General features: G+C 41.5%; 1 protein-coding gene across 5 annotated transcripts in view; it reads left to right on the top strand.

Moving 5' to 3' along the window:
* The first annotated feature begins 5,547 nt into the window (after positions 1–5,547).
* Positions 5,548–23,396, top strand: part of LOC127153350 (ephrin type-B receptor 3) — a 55,536-nt gene continuing 37,687 nt past the window's right edge. For all 5 annotated transcript variants that reach the window (XM_051094389.1, XM_051094388.1, XM_051094386.1 and 2 more), the window contains exon 1: positions 5,548–6,123. In XM_051094389.1, coding sequence (XP_050950346.1) covers positions 6,060–6,123 — 64 coding nt within the window. In that variant the 5' untranslated portion in view covers positions 5,548–6,059. The remainder of the gene's footprint in view (positions 6,124–23,396) is intronic.

Raw genomic sequence — 23,396 nt, 5'->3', positions numbered from 1 at the left:
ATTATTATTATTATTATTATTACTACTACTACTACTACTACTGTTGTTTTTTGCTGTTGTTGTTGTTGATAATTTAATATCTTAAATTATCAATTTTATTATATGTTTATTATATGTTTTGTCCACTTTAAAAACACATTCTTCTTCTTCTTTTTATTATTATTGTTGTTGTTGTTCATTTCATATATATATATATATTGCATACTTTGTGTGTGTGTGTGTATATATATATATATATATATATATATATATATATATAGTATTTTTTTGTTTTGTTTTTTTGTTTTTTTCATAAGTATTATATTATGAGTCAGACATGACATTTTGCAAGACCTTTGGCACTAACCAGGACGCTGAAAGCAGCCGTTCAGTTCTGGGAACTGTATCAGTGTTGTCTGTTGGCACGGCCTGCTCTCGGTGGCACAGCAATTATGTTTTGTTCTGTGAGACAATACATTTACAAAACCCTGTACTTAAAGTGGATGAAACCTGTCAGCCAGCATTTCACGCTCATGCCCTTACGCGCATGAGTCCATACATGTCAGGTATGTGTGTGTGTTTGATGGAGAGATCAGCACAGCACACAGATACAAAGCTGTTTGAAGTGCAAAACCATGGGAAGAAAGTAACTAAAGACAGTGATAAAAAGAGGACGAGGGCTTTCTGTATGTGTCGGGACATCAATTAACAGTAACCCTCAAATTTCTAAACACAGTATAGCAACTTAACCACAAACAAGAGCTTCACATTTTCATTGTGTATCCATGAAGAAAACAAAATGCTCGTACCCATATTGCTTTAGCGCTATTGTTTAGTCCAGCATCAAAGTTAGGCCAGCAGTGGAAGGGGATCGTGTGTAAGTTTGAGAAATTTCCATATGTCCACATGGCAATAAAATGTCTGCCACTTTACTTATTGAGTTTGTAATGAATGCCAGGTGCGTAGTCTGTTTTTCAAGGCACTCCACGGACACGCAACTAAACGAATGTTTCACGAAATCTCGCCGTTTGACCAAAAACAGACTCTTCAGCTATTATAAAATACGCTGAATGGTTATTACCGTTCATAGGAACAATAAAACAAAATAAAGTTCTCAATGAAATCTAGAATTCAAATAAGGTCTAACCTTTAAAAGCAGTTCACATATAATGACAAATAACTGAGCAATAAAAGTTTTGCAAAACAACACAGAACCTAAAGGCGACGAGCCAATCGCTCTATTAACTTGAATTTTCCGTTCATGCAAAATAGACCCCGGAGTTTTGGTCAGGGTTTTGGCTCGGCCTCATATTTATGGCTTCACACACATACTTTCTTACTTTAACAAACATTCGTATTAGAGGACTTCCTCAGTGTGCGGCTAATCCCTGTTCTCATGACCCAACCCTCTTTCAGATCACACATATGATTTCATTAAAACACAAGACGCCTACACAATAAATCACATCTCATTTGTGTCTTTTTACAAGAGCAGCTCTATAAATAACAAATATACGACAGAAATGAGAAATTGCAATTGACACAGTCTTGATTACACTTAGACTCACTCGCTTGTGTATTCTGTGCTTTGTCGCAGTATTTAACTAGTCTTTTGTTCAAAATTAAATTTGAAAATAGATGAACATATTGTTTCAGTCTTAGAAAATTTAACTCTAGTTCAAAATAATATGTAAAAAGTTTTTTTTTTTTTAATTAAACAAAACAATGATGAAGCTTCACAGTTAAAGTCAAAAGTTTACATACACCTTGCAGAATCTGCAAAATGTTAATTATTTTACCAAAATAAGAGGGATCATACAAAATGCGTGTTATTTTTTATTTAGTACTGACCTGAATAAGATATTTCACATAAAATAAATTTACATATAGTCCACAAGAGAAAATATTAGTAGTACAAATTATTTTTAAGTTCAAAAGTTTACGTACGCTTGATTCTTAATACTGTGTTATTACCTGAATGATCCACAGCTGTGTGTTTTGTTTAGTGATAGTTGTTCATGAGTCCCTTGTTTATCCTGAACTGCCCTTTGTTCTTTAGAAAAATCCTTCAGGTCCCACAGGCAAGAGTATTTGAGATCAAATTTAGATATTTTAACTGCTTGAGAGGCCAAGTGCTTCAGGAGTTTTGGTGTTTTGTTGTGTTTATATAGCTGCATTTATATCCATTATCGTTTTGTCTTTAGACGTCATACATTACTTAACATACAGTAGAAGTCAAAAGTTTACATACACCTTGCAGAATCTGCAAAATGTTAATTATTTTATCAAAATAACAAGGATCATACAAAATTCATGTTATTGTTTATTTAGTACTGAGCTGGTTAAGATATTTCACATAAAAGGTGTTTACACACAGTTGTTTACAAGAGAAAATAATAGGTGAATTTATAAAAAATGGCCCTGTTTAAAAGTTTACACACTGTGTTATTACCTGAATGATCCACAGCTGTGTTTTTATGCTTAGTGATAGTTGTTCATGAGTCCCTTGTTTGTCCTGAACAGTTAAACTGTCTGCTGTTCTTCAGAAAAATCCTTTAGGTCCCACAAATTATTTGGTTTTTCAGCATTTTTGTGTATTTGAACCCTTTCCAAAAATGACTGTATGATTTTGAGATCCATCTTTTCACACTGAGGACAACTGAGGGACTCATATGCAACTATTACAGAAGATCAAGCGCTCACTGATGCGTCAGAAGGAAACATGATGCATTAAGAACCGGGGGGTGAAAACTTATGAACATTTGTACTTGTGTACATTTTTCTTATTTTGCCTAAATATCCTATTTTTTTTTTTCATTTAGTACTGCCCTTCAGAAGCTACAGAAGATACTTACATGTTTTCCAGAAGACTAAATAAGTTATGTTCAACCCTAATATTCAAATTCCAAAAGTTTTCACCCCCGGCTCTTAATGCATCACTTGTCCTTCTGAAGCATCAGTGAGCGCTTGATCTTCTGTAATAGCTGCGTACGAGTCTCTCAGTTGTCCTCAGTGTGAAAAGATGGATCTCAAAATTATACAGTCGTTGGAAAGGGTTCAAATACACAGAAATGCTGAAAAACCAAAGATTTTGTGGGACCTAAAGGATGTTTCTGTAGAACAGCAGACAGTTTAACTGTTCAGTACAAACAAGGGACTCATGAACAACTATCACTAAACAAAAAAACACAGCTGTGGATCATTCAGGTAACAACACAGTATTAAGAATCAAGAGTGTGTAAACTTTTGAACGGGGTAATTTTTATAAATTCACCTATTATTTTCTCTTGTAAACATCTGTGTGTAAACGCCTTTTATGTGAAATATCTTAACCAGGTCAGTACTAAATAAAAAAAATAACATGCATTTTGTATGATCCTTGTTATTTTGATAAAATAATTAATTTTGCAGATTCTGCAAGGTGTATGTAAACTTTTGACTTTTACTGTATGTTAAGTAATTTGTGACATCTGAAGACAAAATGATAATGGATATAAATGCAACTATATAAACACAACAAAACACCAAAACTCCTGAAGCACTTGGCCTCTCAAGCAGTTAAAATATCTAAATTTGATCTGAAATACTCTTGCTTTCATTGGCAATCACCGCTCAGCTAAACCAAAACTGAACATTTGGTGTGAATCAAGGCTCTGTACTGGGACCTTTTATATTTAGCTTTTATATGTACCACAAAACAATATTATTGTATAATATTCTCATGAGGATTATATAACATACTGTAGTTACACTTAAGACAAACAGCTACAAATTTCTAGATCATCCTCTATGTCAACCACACAGACTACAGTTTCAATTTAATGACCATATTCATCATAGAGGTTACAAAACGTTTACCTAAACAGGGTAACAAAAGAAGTCCAGATAGAGAACGTAAAACCTCTTACCACACTCATTTAAAAACAGCAGTGTTGTGAGAGTTACATCAGACAGGTTTTCATTTTTATAAAATCACTGTCAAAGTGCATCGTCTCAGTTCCTCTCACAAAAACACACATATCGATGCACGCCTTCATTACGAGCAGACTGAGCGGCGATGGTCTCCCGTACAGTCTTCCCAACAAAAGACTAAACCACAAATGATCCAAACTGCCAGAACGAGAGCATTCATTATCATTTCAATGTTAGTTTACTGACTTAGACTATATAATACAATCCTTCAATTCACTTTTATCTATATATAAGTATACACATTCAATAGCTAGTGGACCTTAGTGAAAAGGCATGCATGCAAACAAAATCTAAAGTCACTTGTATTGTCTCCTTTTTGTTAACTTATTAATGTTAATGCAAAGCATTTGTTTCTAGACAATTAATGTTGTTTTTAAAAGTGTTTTTTGGAAAGTTGGACAAAAGTGTGTTTTATTTTTTCAAGCAGCTAATGTTTGTACAACTTAGTTGAAGCACATCCTTCAAAGTTGGTTGCTAAACTAACATTAAATATAATAACATTTGAATAAAATAAATCAAGGGATGAATAAATGGATTTTTTTTGTCATTTTAAAGATAAATGAACCTATTCAAAATTTATCTCATGTGATGCCTAGAGCTTAAACCCAAAGTAACAAAGCAAAACGTTCTGTATTATTATTAGTAGTAGTAGTAGTAATTATAATAATAATTGAAATTATGACTACTGCAGTTTACACGTTCACATTTTTACAAAGCGCTATAAAGAAAACAATTATTTTAAGTAAGAGGCCGTTGAGTTTGGATGCTATATTTAAAAGAGACCTCGAAAATGTCATCTAGCCTACTGCTTTTACCAGAAGTTAGATGAAAAACAGAGAGTGAGAGCGAGAGAGAGCGAGATCGATGGGATATGAGTGTGTGTGAAAGAGCAAAAGCAAGCTAAACAAGAATAATGCAAACTTTATCATGAGTCGGTCCGTATGCAAACGTACAGCACGGAACCGCTTCATGTAGGCTCGAACACATGTTAACAGTGTGTTTAGTGTCATATTATAAATCATAACACGTTAAAAATGATCGGACAGGTCAACGTGGCACATCTGAAGCGTTTTGCCGGTCCGTGTGCCAACCGTTAACAATTCCTTCCCGCTTTCGGCTCTACAAGAAGCTTCCGTAATTGAGAAACTGTTAAAATAAATACTAAATATTAAATAAATAAACGACCACAGTGATTATTTTGGGGTATAATTGTGTATGGAAGTATTAGGCAACACAGATAAGCAGGTTTTACTTACTGTAGTACTGTGCATTTAGCCTATTTTGTGGAAGATCTCGCAATTACGCATTTTTACTGTGGTAAAAAACTACTCTAATAATGTTTAAAGAAACATGCGTATGCGCATTTTAACATAAAAGGTTTTCAAAACAACATATACATTAGGTGTGTTCGTTTCCACGAACGTTTGAAGACATGCAAGCACTTAAACCCGCAGAGCGGCGCTCTCACCCTGCCAACTGCGCCAGATAGTCCGGAGGGCGGAGCCAGCAGAATGACTGACAGTTGACTCCTCCCCCCGCCGCCTTTCTCTCTCTCTCGCTTTTTCACTCTTTCCTTGATTTCAGAGCAGGCGATCTTCATTCCAGTGCACATGGAAAGGCAGAGGAGCAGGAACAGTCAGCGCTCGGAAGGTGAATCGCGCTCAGGGATTTTACACGTAAAGCCGCTATAAGGTGATTTCTTTTTTTTTTTTTTTTTTTCTTTTTTTTTTCTACGGGACGCGCTTTATTATTGGACTACAACAGAATGCTATTGGAGGACGAATGGACATTTAAACAACTGTTCTCCGTATAGGGATTTCACTGTGCAACATCTATAAAAGGACACACACATGCTCTCCACTGATGAAAAATAAGCTGGAAGGAGCGTTTACCTTGTGGATGAGTTTTAAAGCTCTTTCAGCGCTGCTTTAGATCATTTTTTTTGCACATTGGATTACACAAACTGCTGAAATTGCGGTTTATGGAAACAGAGCTCAGCAGAAGACCGCTGAAGTTGGAGAAGAGGGTCTCTGAAGCTGGACTGAGGGTCTGAAGGATTTTACAATCTCCTCCTGGAGCTCCACTTTCATGTCCGAAGTCTCTGGTTTATGACAATGGATTATTTGCTGTTTTTATGCGGCTTTTTGCTGCCTCTGTCCTCAGCTGTTGAAGGTAAGATTGCCTGTATTTTTTTTTTTTTTTTATCAGCCCCAAACTAGAGTCTGGGAGGCAAGTCACGGGTCGATAGTATTGATGCGCGTCTATAGGAGTTGCGCTTCGGACGCCGTAAATAATAACCGGGTTTTAAGGTTTTAGATTTATGCGTTTTAATGAATGCAGAAACACGCGCCCGGTCCGAAGCTTTCTTGGGGAATCGATCTGGCCATTGAATGACACCAATACACATGCAATTAGGACTGCAGAACTTCTCCCTCCTAATTGTTGTTTATTTTCTTTCACCAAGACAATAGTTTGTGTCTTTCGTAAAGGAAATGTCTCTACAGGGAGTCCCACTTCAACAGTCTCTCTGTCAGTCAAACCGCAAATCCAGGCTCCCTCAAAAGACACATGCTGAATTTTGAGCAACGCATAAATTGACCAAAATTGGCATTTTATTCGCTCCTCTGTATCTGGGGGTTGCTTTCATGTTGTGAATCAATTAAGGCCTTTTTGGCGTACGTGTTCTTTCTAATCACAATTATGAGTCGTTTATTTCATAATGACTCAGATCGGTAGTTTAGCTGGCTTTTGATTCAATTAATTCTTCGAAGTCTGGACCTCCATTAGACTCGGGAACCTTTTGACACCAATAAAGATGAAAATGAGTGGGCGCTTAATAGATTTTCAGGGAGAACAACACGTCGATTTATTTATTTCTTTATTGGTATTTTAAGCCATACAATTGGCGACAAGCATGAAATCGTGAACACTTGCTTATTGTATTGCTGCTCAGACTTGTCTATTGTGTGTCTACTAGTGAAATCTTTAAAACAGCACTTATTATTGAATCAAACTCGTATTTTCATACTATTAACGGCGATATTGGCATATTTAACTACAGCACCTTTAACCACAATTACTCTTTTTTTTTTTTTTTTTTTTTTTTTTTAAAAGATGAAAAAGCCTGCCTTACATTTTACTGCTTAGTGTTGGATTATTACTATCTATAGACTATGATACTAACTAAATGAGAGGATATATTGCTATAGTTGTTTATTTTATTTATATTTGAACGTTTTAGTGAGTGAAGTGGACGGATGTTGAATGCGGGAAGTTGTTTGGAGTCCATATGGTTGTTTAGTTAAATTGATTTATTTATCCTTTTTTTCCCCCTCACTGCATTTTTTCCCACCGTGGTGTATATTTCTATATTACCCTTGTAAAAGTTCTTTAAATAAACTTCGCTAAGTGATTTATAGTCTTGTCCGATAACATATCAGAAAAAAATGAGTAAATGTTTATGTGAATGGCACACGGGCCTCGATTGCCAGCCTGTATTGTCTGATACTTTGTTCTACTCGTTTAGCTCGAAAATCAAGCAGATTATGAACTGCCGTTAATTGTAGTCAAGTGTCATAATTATCATGCTTAATGCAAATTACAATTTAACAATAAAAGAGCTGTATCTAATAACAATGAATAACTTAATCAGCGACTCAAGTTGTGATTCAATATAGGCCTGTTGTTTACGACTGATTTTACGTGTCCGTTCATACTAAAAGATTTTCTGAAGTGTATGCGAATATAATTCATTCTTCTAGTGTTTTTGCTGACAACATTCATGTCATATTCGTGGTCTCAGGAGATTTTTACTCTCTGAGAGCCCAGCGAATTAAAAAAAGAGGGATCAAAGCTGTCCAACATGCCTTAAAATGTGATTTCAATGCATTTCTAATTTCTCCTGTAGCCTTTCTATAATATTAGTTACGCGTCACTCTCTATTTGAATCTGAACTCACACGCATTTTAGTATCCAAGACTCTCTCTCCTCCTGTCCAATTAGTCAAATCTGGTTTTAATTCGTACCACGCCACTGCACTTATTATTTAGGACACACTTTCGTGATAAACATATTTTATCCTGTATACTTATTCTGAGCTAAACACAGTAATTTAAAGCATATCTCAATCGGAGATGTGGTAAACAGGCCTTTGCTGTATAACGCCAGTACGGTGTAAGTACATGTAGACCATTTGACCTCATAAATCAACGTGCTAAAATACTGGCATTACTCTTGTTTATCTTTTCTCTCCACACACACACTGTATTTACAGTACTTTATTCGTTAAAAGCAAGCGTCCTTGCGCCTGTAGGAACATTTTCTGCTTTTTCAGAGCGTATCTGCCCTTTTCATGTCCCATTGAAGTGGTAATTCAAAGGTAAACGCAGTTATAGCAAAGGTAAAGGTAAAAGCAGACATAGCGCTTACTGACAAAATAACAGACTCATTTTGGGGGGTAAACAGCATTAACATGAGAAACAAGGGAATAATTATAGGGCACATTCACTGCAGAAGAGCCGTAACGTGAGCTTGAAGAAAGGCCTGAACGCGCAGCGTAAGCAAAACGTTTATTTGTATTTTTAGAAAAAGGTTCAATTCACTCTCACATGCGAGGTTCAATGTTAGAGGCCAGGATGTGTCCATTTATTTAAACCATTTTGCCATTTTGCGTTGACTGAGAGGCTAAATTAAATGTTTGCACTTTAAAGAACCATTCATCAAAGCGCAGGACAGGCCCGTTTAAAATGGATCTGCTGATGGCAAACTACAATTTATGAAAAACGTCAAAGAAATAGTGACAGTCACATCGTAATAATTGTAGACTAATTTACATTAAAAAAACTATATATGTTTGATACTAAAATCTTATTTTTGATTAAAAAAGCTATTTGACAAGTAACGCGTCCACGTAGGCGACATTGCTATTATTTTTCCGCTGCTGTTATTTTAATAGCCTGTAGATGTAAATTAATAATAACAAAGAAACAAGGCAAAGTAATAATAACAATTTTATTATTATTATTATTATTATTATTATTATTATTATTATTATTATTATTATCTTTTTATATATAAAATATTTATAATTCATTATTATTATGACAGCTGTTGAGCGCAACACCCGAATTCTGCAATCGATGCGACTTCATCGATCTGTAAAATCCGCCGTCAAAAGGTTTAAAAAGAGGTCAAAGCATTGATCTGTTTTTCACACCATACACACGGCCTACACTCAGCTGAGAGGCTCTTTTCTCAACTTATTCAATTACAGAGAAGCCGTTTTAAACTAAACATGAGCACAGTTCGGTCTAGTAAAGTAAACAAACAAAGTAATACGCATTTTTGCAAAGCTGCGTTCAGCGCCAAATAAAAATAAAAACGCGAAATATAGTTTAAAACCAACAGTATGCATTTTCCATTTGCGCTTAAAATTAAAATTCTAAGATTGAATGATATGTATTCAAATATGAATACCAACTGTATCCGAAGATGTGGCCAAATAGTCCAAAGTGGAGACGCCCAAACTGCAAAGTTTAAGAAAACCCCATTCTGATTATTGGGTTGGACGTGTTTCACTGTTTCTGATGGTGGGCCTGCATTTAATGTATGAGTGTTTCAGTTTGGTGTGCAGCCTAACATTTTGTAGCATATTTAATTGCTTATTCGTTTATTTCCAGAGATATTCTATTTATAAACTAATTATTTTTGTTATTATATAAGTCTTGAGCCAGAGCCATTGAAAGGTCATATGTTAAACAGAGGATAGGGTGAACAGATGTCCGCTGGCTTTGTTTCAGACTCTCGTAAGGAGCTCAAAGGGGTCTCAGACTTAAAGATCCCGTGAAAACCAGGCAGAATTATGAGTGACTTACTGTGGTGGTCCACGTCAGCTCGCACCACTAGCCTTTAAACATTAGCTCTGATAACCTTTTGAATGCAGGAATGCTTTGGCCGTAAAATTTGACAGCGTTCTGAGCCCAGCATGGAACAATAACTTGCGCTGAAGGCCAATATTTAACCAAGTGCTCTGTTAATTGATGAAGAAGTGGACTGGACGCTGACTGGAATGTAGAATTTGCTCTTTTTGGAGTGTCCACTCAAAAGGGCCATCCTGGCAGCTGACGCAAAGGCCTTTGCAGAAAAATAGGTCTTTGACACTCACGACAGTGTGAGGAGAGAATGTGTCTGGGCCCAAACACTGCCAAAATCCCCCCGGTGCTGTCTGCAGCTACTGAAGCGGAATGAGAGAGAGAAATTGAGAGCAAAAGAGAGGCAGAAAGAAAGAGGGATTGAGAGAAAAAGAGACATCGGAGCTTGGTTTCTGTCTTCGGCTGGTCAGGAGCGAGATGGGTGGCGCTGGCAGGGAATATATCTGCTACCAAAACGCCCATTGAAAAGGGAGGCGGCAGCGCAGAATACCCAAACAAAGTCACATGATGACAGGCACAATAAATTTTTCTTTCCATCTGAATGGTTTTCCCTCTCCAACTCGGCCACAGGGATTTTTAAAAGTTTTAAAATTTAGATTCGGACGGCATGCGTCCACTGGTTCAGTGAATTTACAGTCAGAGCCAATTTGATTAGAAAAAACACAGTGGAAAGTTTTTCCCTGCCTAGAAAGTACTTTTATTAATGCTTTAGAAATGTATCATATCCGTGCACCGTCTATGACTGTGTTTTATGTACACTTGAGTATCGTACCTGTTTAAAATCTAAAAACAGAAGCATTTTGTGACATGGTTGCTGTGCAAACTCTAACAATTTCCTCCAATTTCAACCCACCAGAGGCAAATTCATCTTTCTGTATGTGACCCTGAACCACAAAACCAGTCTTAAGTAGCACGAGTATATCTGTAGCAATAGCCAAAAATGCATTGTATGGGTCAAAAATATCGATTTTTCTTTTATGCCAAAAAATCATTAGGATATTAAGTAAAGATGATGTTCCATGAAGATATTTTGTAAATTCCTACTGTAAATATATAAAAACTTAATTTTTGGTTAGTAATATGCATTGCTAAGAACTTCACTTGGGCAAATTTAAAGGTGATTTTCGCAGTATTTAGATTTTTTTTGTACCCTCAGATTCCAGATTTTTATAAATATTTGTATCTCGACCAAAAATTAACTCTACATCAGTGGATATTTATTCAGCTATCAGATGATGTATAAATAATCTCAATTTCAAAAAATTGACCCCTTTGACTAGTTTTGTGGTCCAGGGTCACAAATGTGTCAAAACGCACCTAAGAAGTAATGTGCAGAAATAGGCTATGTGAGCTCTGACTGTAGAAGCAAGATGACATATGATCGGACACACACATGTATTCCTGCTATACTCCTGAGAAATGACTAACACATTTTTACAAGAATGCCATAGTTATTACTCTATAGTGAAACCGTTCGGTAAGTAGGAGCTTGGAGAACCTTCCGGACTTTTTGTTGCAGTGTGTTTGATCCTTTGCTGGACAATGTTTATGAGCTTTAAACCAGTTCGGCGTGCTCCGCTGATGAAGCAGAAGAGTTCTTTGATAACAATTCCCCAGATTAAACCCAAAGCTGGTAGTGAACTGACAAAGTCAAAAATGGAGGAAAAAAAAACCTGTTAGAGAGATACAGTGCTCCGTAGTTCTCAACCCTAGTTTAAATGGGGGAATGTGTGATGTTAGAAGCCCTGCAGGAAATGGCTAATGCTAACGCTAGGTGCAAATGTCTGCTTTGATTAGCAATACGGGCATGTGCGAACAGGGTGGGGGGTGTTAGGGCTAATGATGGCTTCTAAACTCCGCGCTACCAATCAGACCAGGCCTCTAGATGGTTAAAACATGCTCCTAATCTCCACATCAAACGCAGAGAGCCCCAGGCAGGGGCCCAAAAGCACCCTGGCCCTTTACCCTCTCTGTTAAATCTAGACTCGAATTTGCACTTTTGAGCCACGCTGTTCAATTACACATCTGTAGACTTTCTTAGCCATTCATTTTGTTAACGCGTGTATCTACAGAAATGAGTTCTGACTGGTTTGATTTTTGCATTCGGGAATATTTGGCGAACAGAATAAGGCTGGAATCATATGTTGTGATTTATAGATTTCATGAACCTGTAAAAATATAGTTAGAACAATTACTATTCTTACTGTAAAAGCATTATATATTAATATGGGACATTCTTGAAATGTTTGTCAGTCTTTAATTAAAGTATTTTTGATCACTTTTATTGCTACAACAATAACTGCAATAACGGTTTGGTTACACTTTTATTTTACAGTGTCCCTGTTACAGTGTAATTACACATTTAAGTATTGAGCAATGTTAATTAACTACATGTACTTACTATATGGTTAGAGTTAGAATGACGTTTTGATTTGTAGTAAGTTACATGTAATTATGCATAATTTATTGCTATCTCTATAGTAAGTACATGTGATGTGTAACATGGACACTGTAAAATATCAACACCGCTCTATCAACTATTTTTACCATGGTACGCTTGTGTAAGTGTAATTTGTTTTAGCCGACAACACAGAATGAACTGGTGTTAGACAGGAATTCTTTTACTGCTTATGTGATCTGTCACCTCTCCATTTGGTGTTCGAGGTGAGAGCAATGCCACTTCGGCAAGGTGCAAATGCAGGTACTTGTGAAAAACTGTTTTTTTTTTATGTGTCATAAAAGTCCCTGAAGGCATTGCAAGTCTGTCTGTTGTAGCTGTACTGCGAGTCTTTTGAATTTCAGCTTGCTGGAAGTGGATCAGACGATTCATGTAATGCGAAGCAAGTGCCACGTATGCATGTGGCACACTTTTATTTGGTGAATTCCTTTAAGACGTTGATGGCAATCTCACTGTGCAGATAACATTTGTGCATGTTTGAGTGACTTAGTATTTCCCAACATCCTGTTCCCTCTCCTACTTTCTGTTGCTAGAGTATAACACCACATCCAGCTTCGGCAGGGTCACCATCCCCATCCAATCAAGGATTCTGAATGAAACACTGACTGATTCATTTATGGCTTGTTGTCAGGCTTGATCGATCACACTTCCTTCTCACTTAGCCTTTCTGGCAACTGCCCTTTCGAAATGTGCCAAGCCTTCTAGAGCCTCTCATTACCAGCTTTTTAAGACTTATAGGAGAATGACAGGATTGAAGATCCAATGAGTTAGAAGATAGTATCTGTCCAGCGATCTTCCCGTCAACTTCCTGTGTAGCTGGCATAGGCCAGAACTGCCATGGAAAAAGGGCGCTCATCACGTCTCGTGAGCAACCCTGTAGATGAAATGACATGTTTCTGCAGCAACCTCAGAACTGCCCTTTTCCCAGCCATGTCCCAAGTCTGGAGAACATTAAGGGCATTAGATATAAGGCAGGCAATTGTGGTCCTGGCGATCTACCTTTATGCAGAACTTTGATTGATACACCAAGCACCTGAACTAGTGATCAACATTTTAGAGTTGATTAAAAAACTAAACTCTGCTGGAAGGTAGATCTCAAGGAGGAGGACAGAATACCCCTTGATATAAGGTATGCCGGGCACCCCCAAGTCACTTGCGAGCCGCGACGAGTGGCTTATCTGTTATTAAAGTGCCCTCAACCTGAACGGGATAGATGAGGACATAGGCGAACAAAGGGACAGAGAAAGACTGAGAGAATTGTCTGGTATCCAGCAGGCACTTGGTACAGTATTGGTTGAGCAGTTCATCTGAAAAGGTGCTGAGAGGAGAGACAATGGAAATACACTGGAGCTGGTCAGATGGGGTTATGAATGCAGTGGGAATTGAGGCAGAGCTCAGGACAGTGAGAGCAGAGAGTTTTCATCTTCTGTCTTGGACAGCTGCCATGGATCTATCTCTGCATCTTAAATTTGACTTGCTCGGCCTAGCTATGCCTGAGAGGAGATCATTGTTTCTGCCTTTTCCCTCTGTCCGTCTTTCTACCTATCACTCTCTTTTTCTGAGCTAGTCTAAGAAACTCTTGATAGGCAAGGGAAATGCAAGGGTTTTTAATGAATCTGAAAAACCGGCGAGCATCAATCAATGACGGCCTTGAGCCTGCACATGAGATCAGGTCCACCTGACAGCGGGAAAGTAGAAAGGAAGGTTACAGTCTGCATACAGAATCAAGAAACTCTCGAGGCAGGAAAAATAGCCTTCCAGAGTAACATACAGATGTTACCTCTTATGTCGCAACAGTTGGTGGCTAGAAACTCTTTTCATTGGAATCCTCATTTGTAAAGCTGCAATACCATCTAGATGCATGTCGACTGTAAAAGGGATGACAACCTGGTGAAAACCTAGAGAACAAGTGTGGGAAGTTCAGAGGCCTCCCCCCACCCCAACAGGTGGGCTTTATCCAGACAGAGAGGCTAAAGACAATGCACCTCTTTCTCTGCTCTGTTTACTGTTCCCTGTTCCACATCCCTGTCACTTCTTTTCTACACTTTCCCACCATCTTTTGAAAGCCCCCCCTTCTTCCTTGCTCTCCCTGGGTGTAACAGTGGGAGTGAGTCGAGAGGCGAGCGGATCCAAATGCGAACTTTTATTCATCTGATGAGACATAGACATGGTCTGGCAGACAGGGTCAAAACAGTAGCAAACATAAACACAGAGCACAAGGAAAACTAGGAACAAGGAGCAAGGAAATACAGGACATAAACATTCAATACACCGTGACGTGCAGGGGAAAGTCCGGGGCTTTTATACTGTCGCTGATTGGTAATGGGGGCTGACGCAATCAGAGCGGTGGAGGATGGGAGATGCAGTCCGAGATGCAAAGCGACAGTCAGAGTGAGTGGGTGGAGCGAGAGTGACATCTGGTGGTGAGTAGACAACGGGACACCGACCAGGTTCGTGACATAGCCCCCAAGGAGGAGCGGCTTCCAGACGCTCGAAAGAAACAACAGTCCAGGGAGCGGTGGGATGGGAGGGAGACAGGGCGAGGGCTGGAGGACCAGGTCCATGAGGGAAGCCCAGAGATTGAGGCAGGACCGACAGAGCAGGTACCCTCCAGGGAGGGGCTGGAGGCGGAGCAGGAAGCGCAGGAGCCCTCCAGGGCGGAGCAGGAGGCGCAGGAGCCCTCCAGGGCGGAGCCGGAGGCAGAGCAGGAGGCGCAGGAGCCCTCCAGGGCGGAGCCGGAGGCAGAGCAGGAGGCAGAGCAGAAGGCGCAGGAGCCCTCCAGGGCGGAGCCGGAGGCAGAGCAGGGGGTGCAGGAGCCCTCCAGGGCGGAGCCGGAGGTGGGACAGGCGACGCCCGAGCCCTCCGAGGCGGAACAGGAGGCGGGGCGATCCTCCAGGGCGGAACAGGAGGCAGAGCAGCCCTCCGGGCGGAACAGGAGGCGCAGCGGCCCTCCGGGGCGGAACAGGAGGCGCAGCGGCCCTCCGGGCGGAACAGGAGGCGCAGCGGCCCTCCGGGCGGAACAGGACCCCGCTTTACGATCTGGGACCTGGGGAAAGCAGAGACAGAGGAGACAAACAGAGAAGGGAGAGAAGCAGAGAGCTTGTAGGGGACGCCACCTCCAAGGGAGGATCCACAGCCATGGCTGACACCTCTGGAGGTATTGGCGCAGCTTCTCCGACCAAGTGGCACTCTGGAACAGGCTTGTGACCAGGCGAAAACTCTGGAGCTGGCTTGTGACTAGGCGGGCGCTCTGGAGCAGGCTTGTGACCAGGCGGGAGCTGGGGCGGAGCAGGAAACTGCGTTATGGCCTGGGATCTGGAAACGGCAGAGACAGAAGAGGTAGAAAGAATTTGGGGAGAAGCAGAGAGTCTGTAGAGGGACGCCGCCTCCATGGGAGGATCCACATCCGAAGCTGACACCTCAGGAGGCATAGGCGCGGCTTCTCCCCCCGGTGAGGCCTCTGGGTCTGTCTCGTGGTCAGACGGGACCTCTGGAGCAGACTTGAGACCAGACGGGACCTCTGGAGCAGACTTGAGGCCAGACGGGACGTGACTTGACTCTGGGCCATCAGGCGGGGCGTGACTTGACTCAGAAACCGCTTCGGGAAGACTGGCCATGATAGGTGCCGACTCAGGAGCAGAAAACATGACGTGACCAGGCTGTGGCTTGACTGAGATGGCCTGAGCAGGCTGTGGCTTGACTGACGGGGCTTTAGCAGGCTCTGGCGTGGCAGCCATCTTGTGCGGTGGCTCTGGCGTGGCAGCCATCTTGTGCGGTGGCTCTGGCGTGGCAGCCATCTTGTGCGGTGGCTCTGGCGTGGCAGCCATCTTGTGCGGTGGCTCTGTAACCTGACTTGAGACAGGAAACACAGCTTTAACCTGACTTGACACAGGAACAACAGTTCTAACTTGACTTGCCTTAGGAAGAGCAGCTCTGACTTGACTTGACACAGGAAACACAGCTCCAGCTTGGTTTGACACAGGAACAGCAGCTGTAGCTTGACTTGACTTGGAAACTTGACTTGAATCAGGAAACGCAGCTGCAACTTCATATGGCTCAGGTATAGCAGCTGTGACATGACGGAGCTCCGTTCTCGCCGCCATTTTGCGAATGAGCCCCATGTTCGCCACCATTTCGAGAAGCCGATCCAACGCGGCCACCCCTGCTTGAGCGTGCTCCAGCAGGGCCGCCGTGTCGTGAGCAGGCCAGGCGGCCGGCGTGTTCGTGGCGTCGCGCTCCGGCGCGGCCGCCATTTTGCGAGCCGGCTCCACATTAGCCGCCATTATATGAGCGCGCTCCGACGCGCCCGCCACTCCGCGAGCGGGTTGCGCGACCGGCATCACTGGGGTATCGCGTTCCTCATTAGCGACACCCACCGTGAAAGACGAGCCCACAGTCAAATAAGTATAGTCCATACCTGGATGATGTCCGTGAAAAAAGTTGCTGGATCCTTGTATGACGGTGTATTCTGTAACAGTGGGAGTGAGTCGAGAGGCGAGCGGATCCAAATGCGAACTTTTATTCATCTGATGAGACATAGACATGGTCTGGCAGACAGGGTCAAAACAGTAGCAAACATAAACACAGAGCACAAGGAAAACTAGGAACAAGGAGCAAGGAAATACAGGACATAAACATTCAATACACCGTGACGTGCAGGGGAAAGTCCGGGGCTTTTATACTGTCGCTGATTGGTAATGGGGGCTGACGCAATCAGAGCGGTGGAGGATGGGAGATGCAGTCCGAGATGCAAAGCGACAGTCAGAGTGAGTGGGTGGAGCGAGAGTGACATCTGGTGGTGAGTAGACAACGGGACACCGACCAGGTTCGTGACACTGGGCACCTTGCGTGGCCATTTCTTATCAGGGAGATAATTCTAATTGTGGCATTATTTTCCCTATCTGTTATCTCACCCCTTCAGTGATATCAGAATCCCAGAACAGGTCTTAGAAGCTTGGGGACAGGGCCTATTTACCCACCTTTGTTGAATTCAGTCATTGATAAGATTTGTGACTATGTGTGTGTGTTCTTACAACTCTATTCTGTCACAGTATCCTACGGGAGCCAAGTGGCATGTCCATAAGCAATGTAAGTCAAGATAGATTTGACAAGTTCAGTCTCTTGATACTTCATTGCCCATGGCTTTTAAGAAAATCTCAGCGCAGGTTCCTACACTTGACATCTTATGTGAAATTATGTAGGTGCAAGAGCACAAAGCAGCCCGAAAGCATCGTCATCCCATACACGGCTTGGAGGAGAGTCAAGCAGAGGTCTCTAAGTAAGAACAGCATGCTGACGTGACGCAAAGTCTCGTGGGGTGTGAAAGCAAGCATATTGACGTGAAATGGAGCTGGCACTAGAAACAAATTAAAATATCTCATGGCCAGATGGGGATGGCGAACCGAGGGGTCGTATCATGGGTGTGAGACGCACTACAGCGAAACAGCTTCATTCCCACTTTTGCCCTGTTGTGTCCTTTGGGAAATGACCTAAAAGGATGGCGATGATTAGCAATTCAATTTAGCCAGCCGTCGGTCAATATGGCAGGCCGAGAGGAGATGCTTGACGACGCTGCCTTGCCATCAAAATAGGTGGCGATCGAACTGTCTAGGGACTAGATTTCTCTTCCTTGGTTAATTAAGCAAGCAGTTCGTCACTGTTCTTACTTATTCATAAATCTTTCCTTCAATTTGAGACAGCTTGGTCTGAAGGAGCTAGCTAAGTAGGAAAGCACTTAAGGGTAATCTATAGAGTTCAACACTGGGCACAGCTTTGTGCCTGGTTAATTAATCAAGGCACTGCAGTGGTGTCATAAACACCGAGACACTTACGACTAAAGCATATCAAGGGGGAGATTATACTTTTAACTTAAGCGTTTTTGCCACTTGTATTGATTCAGTACAGACAGAACAGGAAATGAGCCATAATTTAATGTGTTGAACAATGTTTGTTAACTGCTATGTCACCACAGCAACAAGAAACGTCCAATCATCAATCCATCCATTCTCCAAACCACTTGTATATTGTAGGGAGCGGGGATGCTGGAGCCTGTCCCAGTGCTTCGGCCAAAGGCAGGGCACCACCCTGGCCAGATGGCCAGTCACAGAGCTAGCAACTTGTTTGTTTAAAAGTTTGAGTATTCTGGTATGCAGACATGGTTAGAAAATACATACCCTACCACAGTAGATTTTTGAAAGCCAATGCGAGCAAAACGTTAGCCGTCATCACACTACATACAAAAATGTCTATTATTAAAGGATGAGCAATCTGTTTTCTTATCTCTCTGTTCTTTTGCGTCTTTGTACTCGCCTGTCCCCAGGTTACGAAGTTCAGACTCGGGAAAACATGTCTGCTCATGCATCACTCTTCTGAGGAAGACGTAAATACAGGGTTGTCACCAGTACATATGGTCAGTCCTCCAGTGATGGAACTCCTGTACAGCTGACTTGCTTCTATGAGTAATCTATGCCGAGATTCAGTACACACCCTGTGGTTCTTTTGATGAGCGCTTCCATCCCGCTTTGAGACCACCAAGAGATGTAACGTACCTGAAATGCAGAAGTTCACGGGTAGGTTCCAGGCAGTCAAGGTGTGGTTAGCAGGTCTGTAATTAGCGCTGAAGCCACCGAGTCTTCGTGACGGCATGTCTATCTTTGTGTGTGTGCTGGATTTAGTGGATCTATGTGTGTGTGTTCAAGTGTGCGACAGAGAACAACGGCAGAAAATTCCCAGACTTCTCATTATCTCGATACCTGTCAATTGCATCTCTTAGCACCTGTGCTTCCTAAATTGAAGGGCGTTCTCACATAAAATTCTCTTCCCCAGTCGCCGTCTTTGTGCCACCTTTGCCGTCCTACTGAAAAAAAACAGCGCTTGTACATTTATACTGCAATACAGAGACTTTATTGGTTCAGTCGAGACATTGTTAAAGCCACTGTGTTTGATTTATCAGTCAATGATTGACTCTAGATTGCTATAACCTTCAGTGTCACCTGCACTACAAACAGACGGCCAGCAGCAGCCCTGCATTTCTCATCTCTGGTACACTGTTTTTGTTTATTCAACTCTGTTATCTCATGTGACCAGTTCCCTTAGTTCCTCCATCAGCGCCACTCTCTTTACATGATAGTCATTTTAGCACCATGTCTCCAGATACACCCACATTCAGACTTTATAGATTTAATTATTATTCAGATTATGAGTGGGAAGTGAGGATAACATCACAGTCATTTTACAACCCAATATGGGCCTAAAAGTGTTTTAGATATTACACAGCCACATAGTGGAATAAAAATGAGACCCATCTTAAGTCCTTCCATCCTTCTCTCCCTCCCTCAGCCTTCTCACCAGGCCCTCTACTGAGACCCATAAATCAATGGAGCTCAGTAGCCTGTCGGGGGTTTACCGTCTGTGGGGGGTATTGGTGGCCCAGGCTCCCCAGCCGCTGGCTTTAGTTACACATCAATGAAGGGTGAATAATACATTAGTCAGCCCCTGACAGTACAGTTCTAGGCGGGCAGGCAGACGGAGCCTCCCCTGGCCCTTCATCAGCGCATCTGTGCCATAATCAGCCTCTGGAGATATACCTCTTGGCTTTGGCCTACCTTTCTTCCAGCTGATTTACTGATTGTCTTTGCAAATATTATGATGTTTAAACACCCACTCTGGGGGTTAAAGGGACAGTTCTCCCTAGTCAGGTTGATCCAGTACAAATAGTTTTTAGGATGAACTGTTCCATGAAGTCTATCTCTATAGAATATGGAGTACAGGTGGCACTGTAAGGTATTAAATGCAGATAAACTGCCTTTTCTTGAGGCCAGGAGCTGCAAGTGACACCCATAATGTTAAGGTTAATGATTTGAAGTGGGTAGGAAGTATTGCAACTGACCCAGGTCGACCAGCAAGGACTGCGGAGATGGATTGTTGTGGCATAAACGGTCCCAGAACTGTAGCCTTCTCAGCTCTGTTGCACTGTGTACTGATTTATATCCAAGTAGCCCTTCCTTAGACGCACAATTATAAAAACATTCACACTGTCCCTCCAATGTATCAAGGCTTTTATTTAATTGTTCAGAGACATCTAAACCCCTGGCCATATGGGGCACCCTAGAATTGGATGTCAACCGTTCTATCAACCTTCTCCAGCATAATTGCCCAGAAATGAACTTCCGTCACTAATACCTTCTGTCACAATCTGTGAGTCAATTTGCTGTAAGTGAAACACTTAAGTGCATGATTGTGTGATCGCCAATGACCTAGACGCCCATGTGTCCTAATCAGGCAGTTGTTTCTTTTTTAATCAACAGTCTCGGGGGTGGAGTCTGTGAATAAATTACTCCGATGACCGTCTTCTATACACTCCGGCAGCCTGCATCTGTGCGTTAAAGAGCCGAAAACCATTTAGAAAGGTCTAACGAGTCAAGTTATTACTGCAGCCAAGTGTGAGATTAATTAACTGAGCAGCAATTAAAAACACGGCTGAAAAGATTTAACCGATAAGCATGGGGAGAATCGCAACCAACGTTTTTTTTCTGCTTTAGCCAACAGGGAGGGTACAAGGAGTAAACAGAAATAACAAGCTATAACCTTCAATTAGAACCCAAGCGTATTGGAAAAACATGCCTGTGGCTGCATTTGTAAAAAGTTATATTACGTTTCTTCTTGGACATTCCACGCCACTTTCAAAATGAAATGTCCAGTCAGTTGCGCTAAAAGCGTGTTCAGTTTTTCTACACTAAATCTAACGAATGTACAAAAGCAAGAGTGATATTTTAGTTAAATTTAGGGTTAGGGTTCTGTAAGGTACTTTACTACATCAGAAAAGCCATACATATGGTGTTGGAATAAAAATTGTTGGTGTTTTTCTGTCACTAGTCTTAATTTCAGCTGGAAACTGCAGTGATTTGTATGTGTAGGTACATTTTTGTAGTTAGAGGCATGTTTTTCCAGTGAGCTTATGTTGCCTAATTAGCAATTCTTGGTACGTTACAATGATTCACCTAGTTAAGACATACTTGGATTCGTCAGCTCGACTGGTCCCTGAACAAATTTCCCATGAAATGATTAGTTCTCTGGCTTGAGTGGTAAAATGTTGATCCAAGAACATGCTTTATGGGGTAACCTCATCACATTGTGCTTGTATATGCATGTATATTGAGCTGTGGGAGCTTGAAATTTGCATATCTCTGCGCCCTACTTTCTGTTATTGACATATTTATAGAAGTTTGTAGGAATTTCCAGAAATATAGCATGAATGATAGTGTCCCTTTCACTCAGGACAGTTCCAAACCATGCTTTAGTCATTGAGCGTATTCAGAGACTCGGTGTGGGTGTGTATTTGTTTCTGTGCATGTATTTGTCGGCTCAACAGTCACAAAGGCCCTACCCATCCACATTCCTGTCGGTAACTGCCTAACCTTTCTTTGTTGTTGCAGTCCTGACCTGAATCAAATAATGAGTGGGCAGGTAAACATTAACGAGTGGCTTAATGAGCTAACGTGAGAAGAGCTAGTCGAAAGAGGCCTGCACTCCCTCGGGCTAAAGTGTCACATGTAGCAAGAAATGTAAAAAAAAAAAAAAAAGTCAAAAGAACTTAACATAATAACTCCTATTACGCTGTGGTGTAGTTGAAGCCATTAGACATGTTTTCTTTGTTCTAGCAGGTATACCACAACATATCCTGATAATTAGCATGCAGCATGACAGGCGAAACTGAGCCACGGATTTGCTCCCATGTCTTCAGCGGTAGCTGCCAATGCTAATATGTGACGGCACTGGGAAGCTAGCAGGGTACTTGCCCTCGCAGCTTGGGTTTTCTTCCCAAAAACTGAAAAGGAATCTCAACCTCACTGGCTGCCCCAGACGGTATATTTGAAACATTACGAAGCGATCGAAAGCCACTGGAACGCTGGAAATGTGGACCACATCAGTCCAGAAGCTGCTAACAAACAGCTGTCCCATGATGCAAAGCAGAAATCTCATATTTAACAACCATTAGAGGTTATTTGTATGTTTGCATAGTAAGATGATACTGTGCATTTGGCTGATGATTATATCAGGAGTAATTTTAGTCATACGTATATCTCATTACATAATTTAAAGCAGAACCGCAAAAAAAAAAAATAAATAAAATCTAACCAAAGCCTTTGTGTTTATACATACTACGTTTATAGATCCTTCTGAGTGACTGCAAGGATGAACCCAAGATTTTTAAGCTTTTATTGTGTGCACACCATTATCGATCAGAAACCGTGATGTCAGCTCTTCAGGGTCCTTTCACAAACATCTTATCTCAAGGTAAAAAAGGTTGGAGAAAATGAGGGTTTGGGGGCATTTCAGCATCTGCAACAGTCTGAAGTACCTCCTTAGTGTTATAGCATGGCAAATGCCCTCCGGTGGTCCCGAGGGATCGTGCCATTACCATATATTTAGCCTAGATGTCTGTTGGCTGCCTCTGCAGTGGCATAATGAACGTGTCAAAGAGAGGCGAGTACGGTAAAAAGGGCTGTTGGAGGATGGAGATGAGTCCCTGGACAGCAGCTACAACAGACAGCTTCTGACAGGCAAGGCCAGTGGGCAGCGCGGTGCCAAAATACCTCCATAATGAACCTGGAATGGAGGTATGGGGAAGTCAGACATGCCTCCTGCTTCGTTCTTTGGCTTGGATTACAAAACGCAGGAGGGGAATACAAAGATATCTCCAAAACCAACATACTCCGGACTTTGAGGAAGGGTGCAGGGCTTCCTGGAGGCCAGGGATAGTTGTCACACTTTTCCAATTTCTGGCTGGCTATGTTTGTCGTTTTTACAGTTTTATGTTGACTTACCTCAATAGCGCCACATGAATCGCGCTCAGGTTATTTTTGATTTATGTAAAAACATCTCCATCAGTGCCGTGTGCCAGCTTTCGGGACATAGCTTGACTGATAATATGAGTAGTGGGTAATGACGCGTTGAGCTCTCTATTGAGCATGGAGGCATATTTTAGAGTTTCAAAAGTATTTTTTTCTTCCTGCAGTATTGGCAGACTTGCATTCCTGGCAGTTTATTACAGCCAG

Source organism: Labeo rohita, chromosome 22 (genome assembly GCF_022985175.1).
Source record: "Labeo rohita strain BAU-BD-2019 chromosome 22, IGBB_LRoh.1.0, whole genome shotgun sequence".
NCBI classification, from domain to species: domain Eukaryota; kingdom Metazoa; phylum Chordata; class Actinopteri; order Cypriniformes; family Cyprinidae; genus Labeo; species Labeo rohita.
This window is presented reverse-complemented; position numbering and strand designations above follow the sequence as displayed.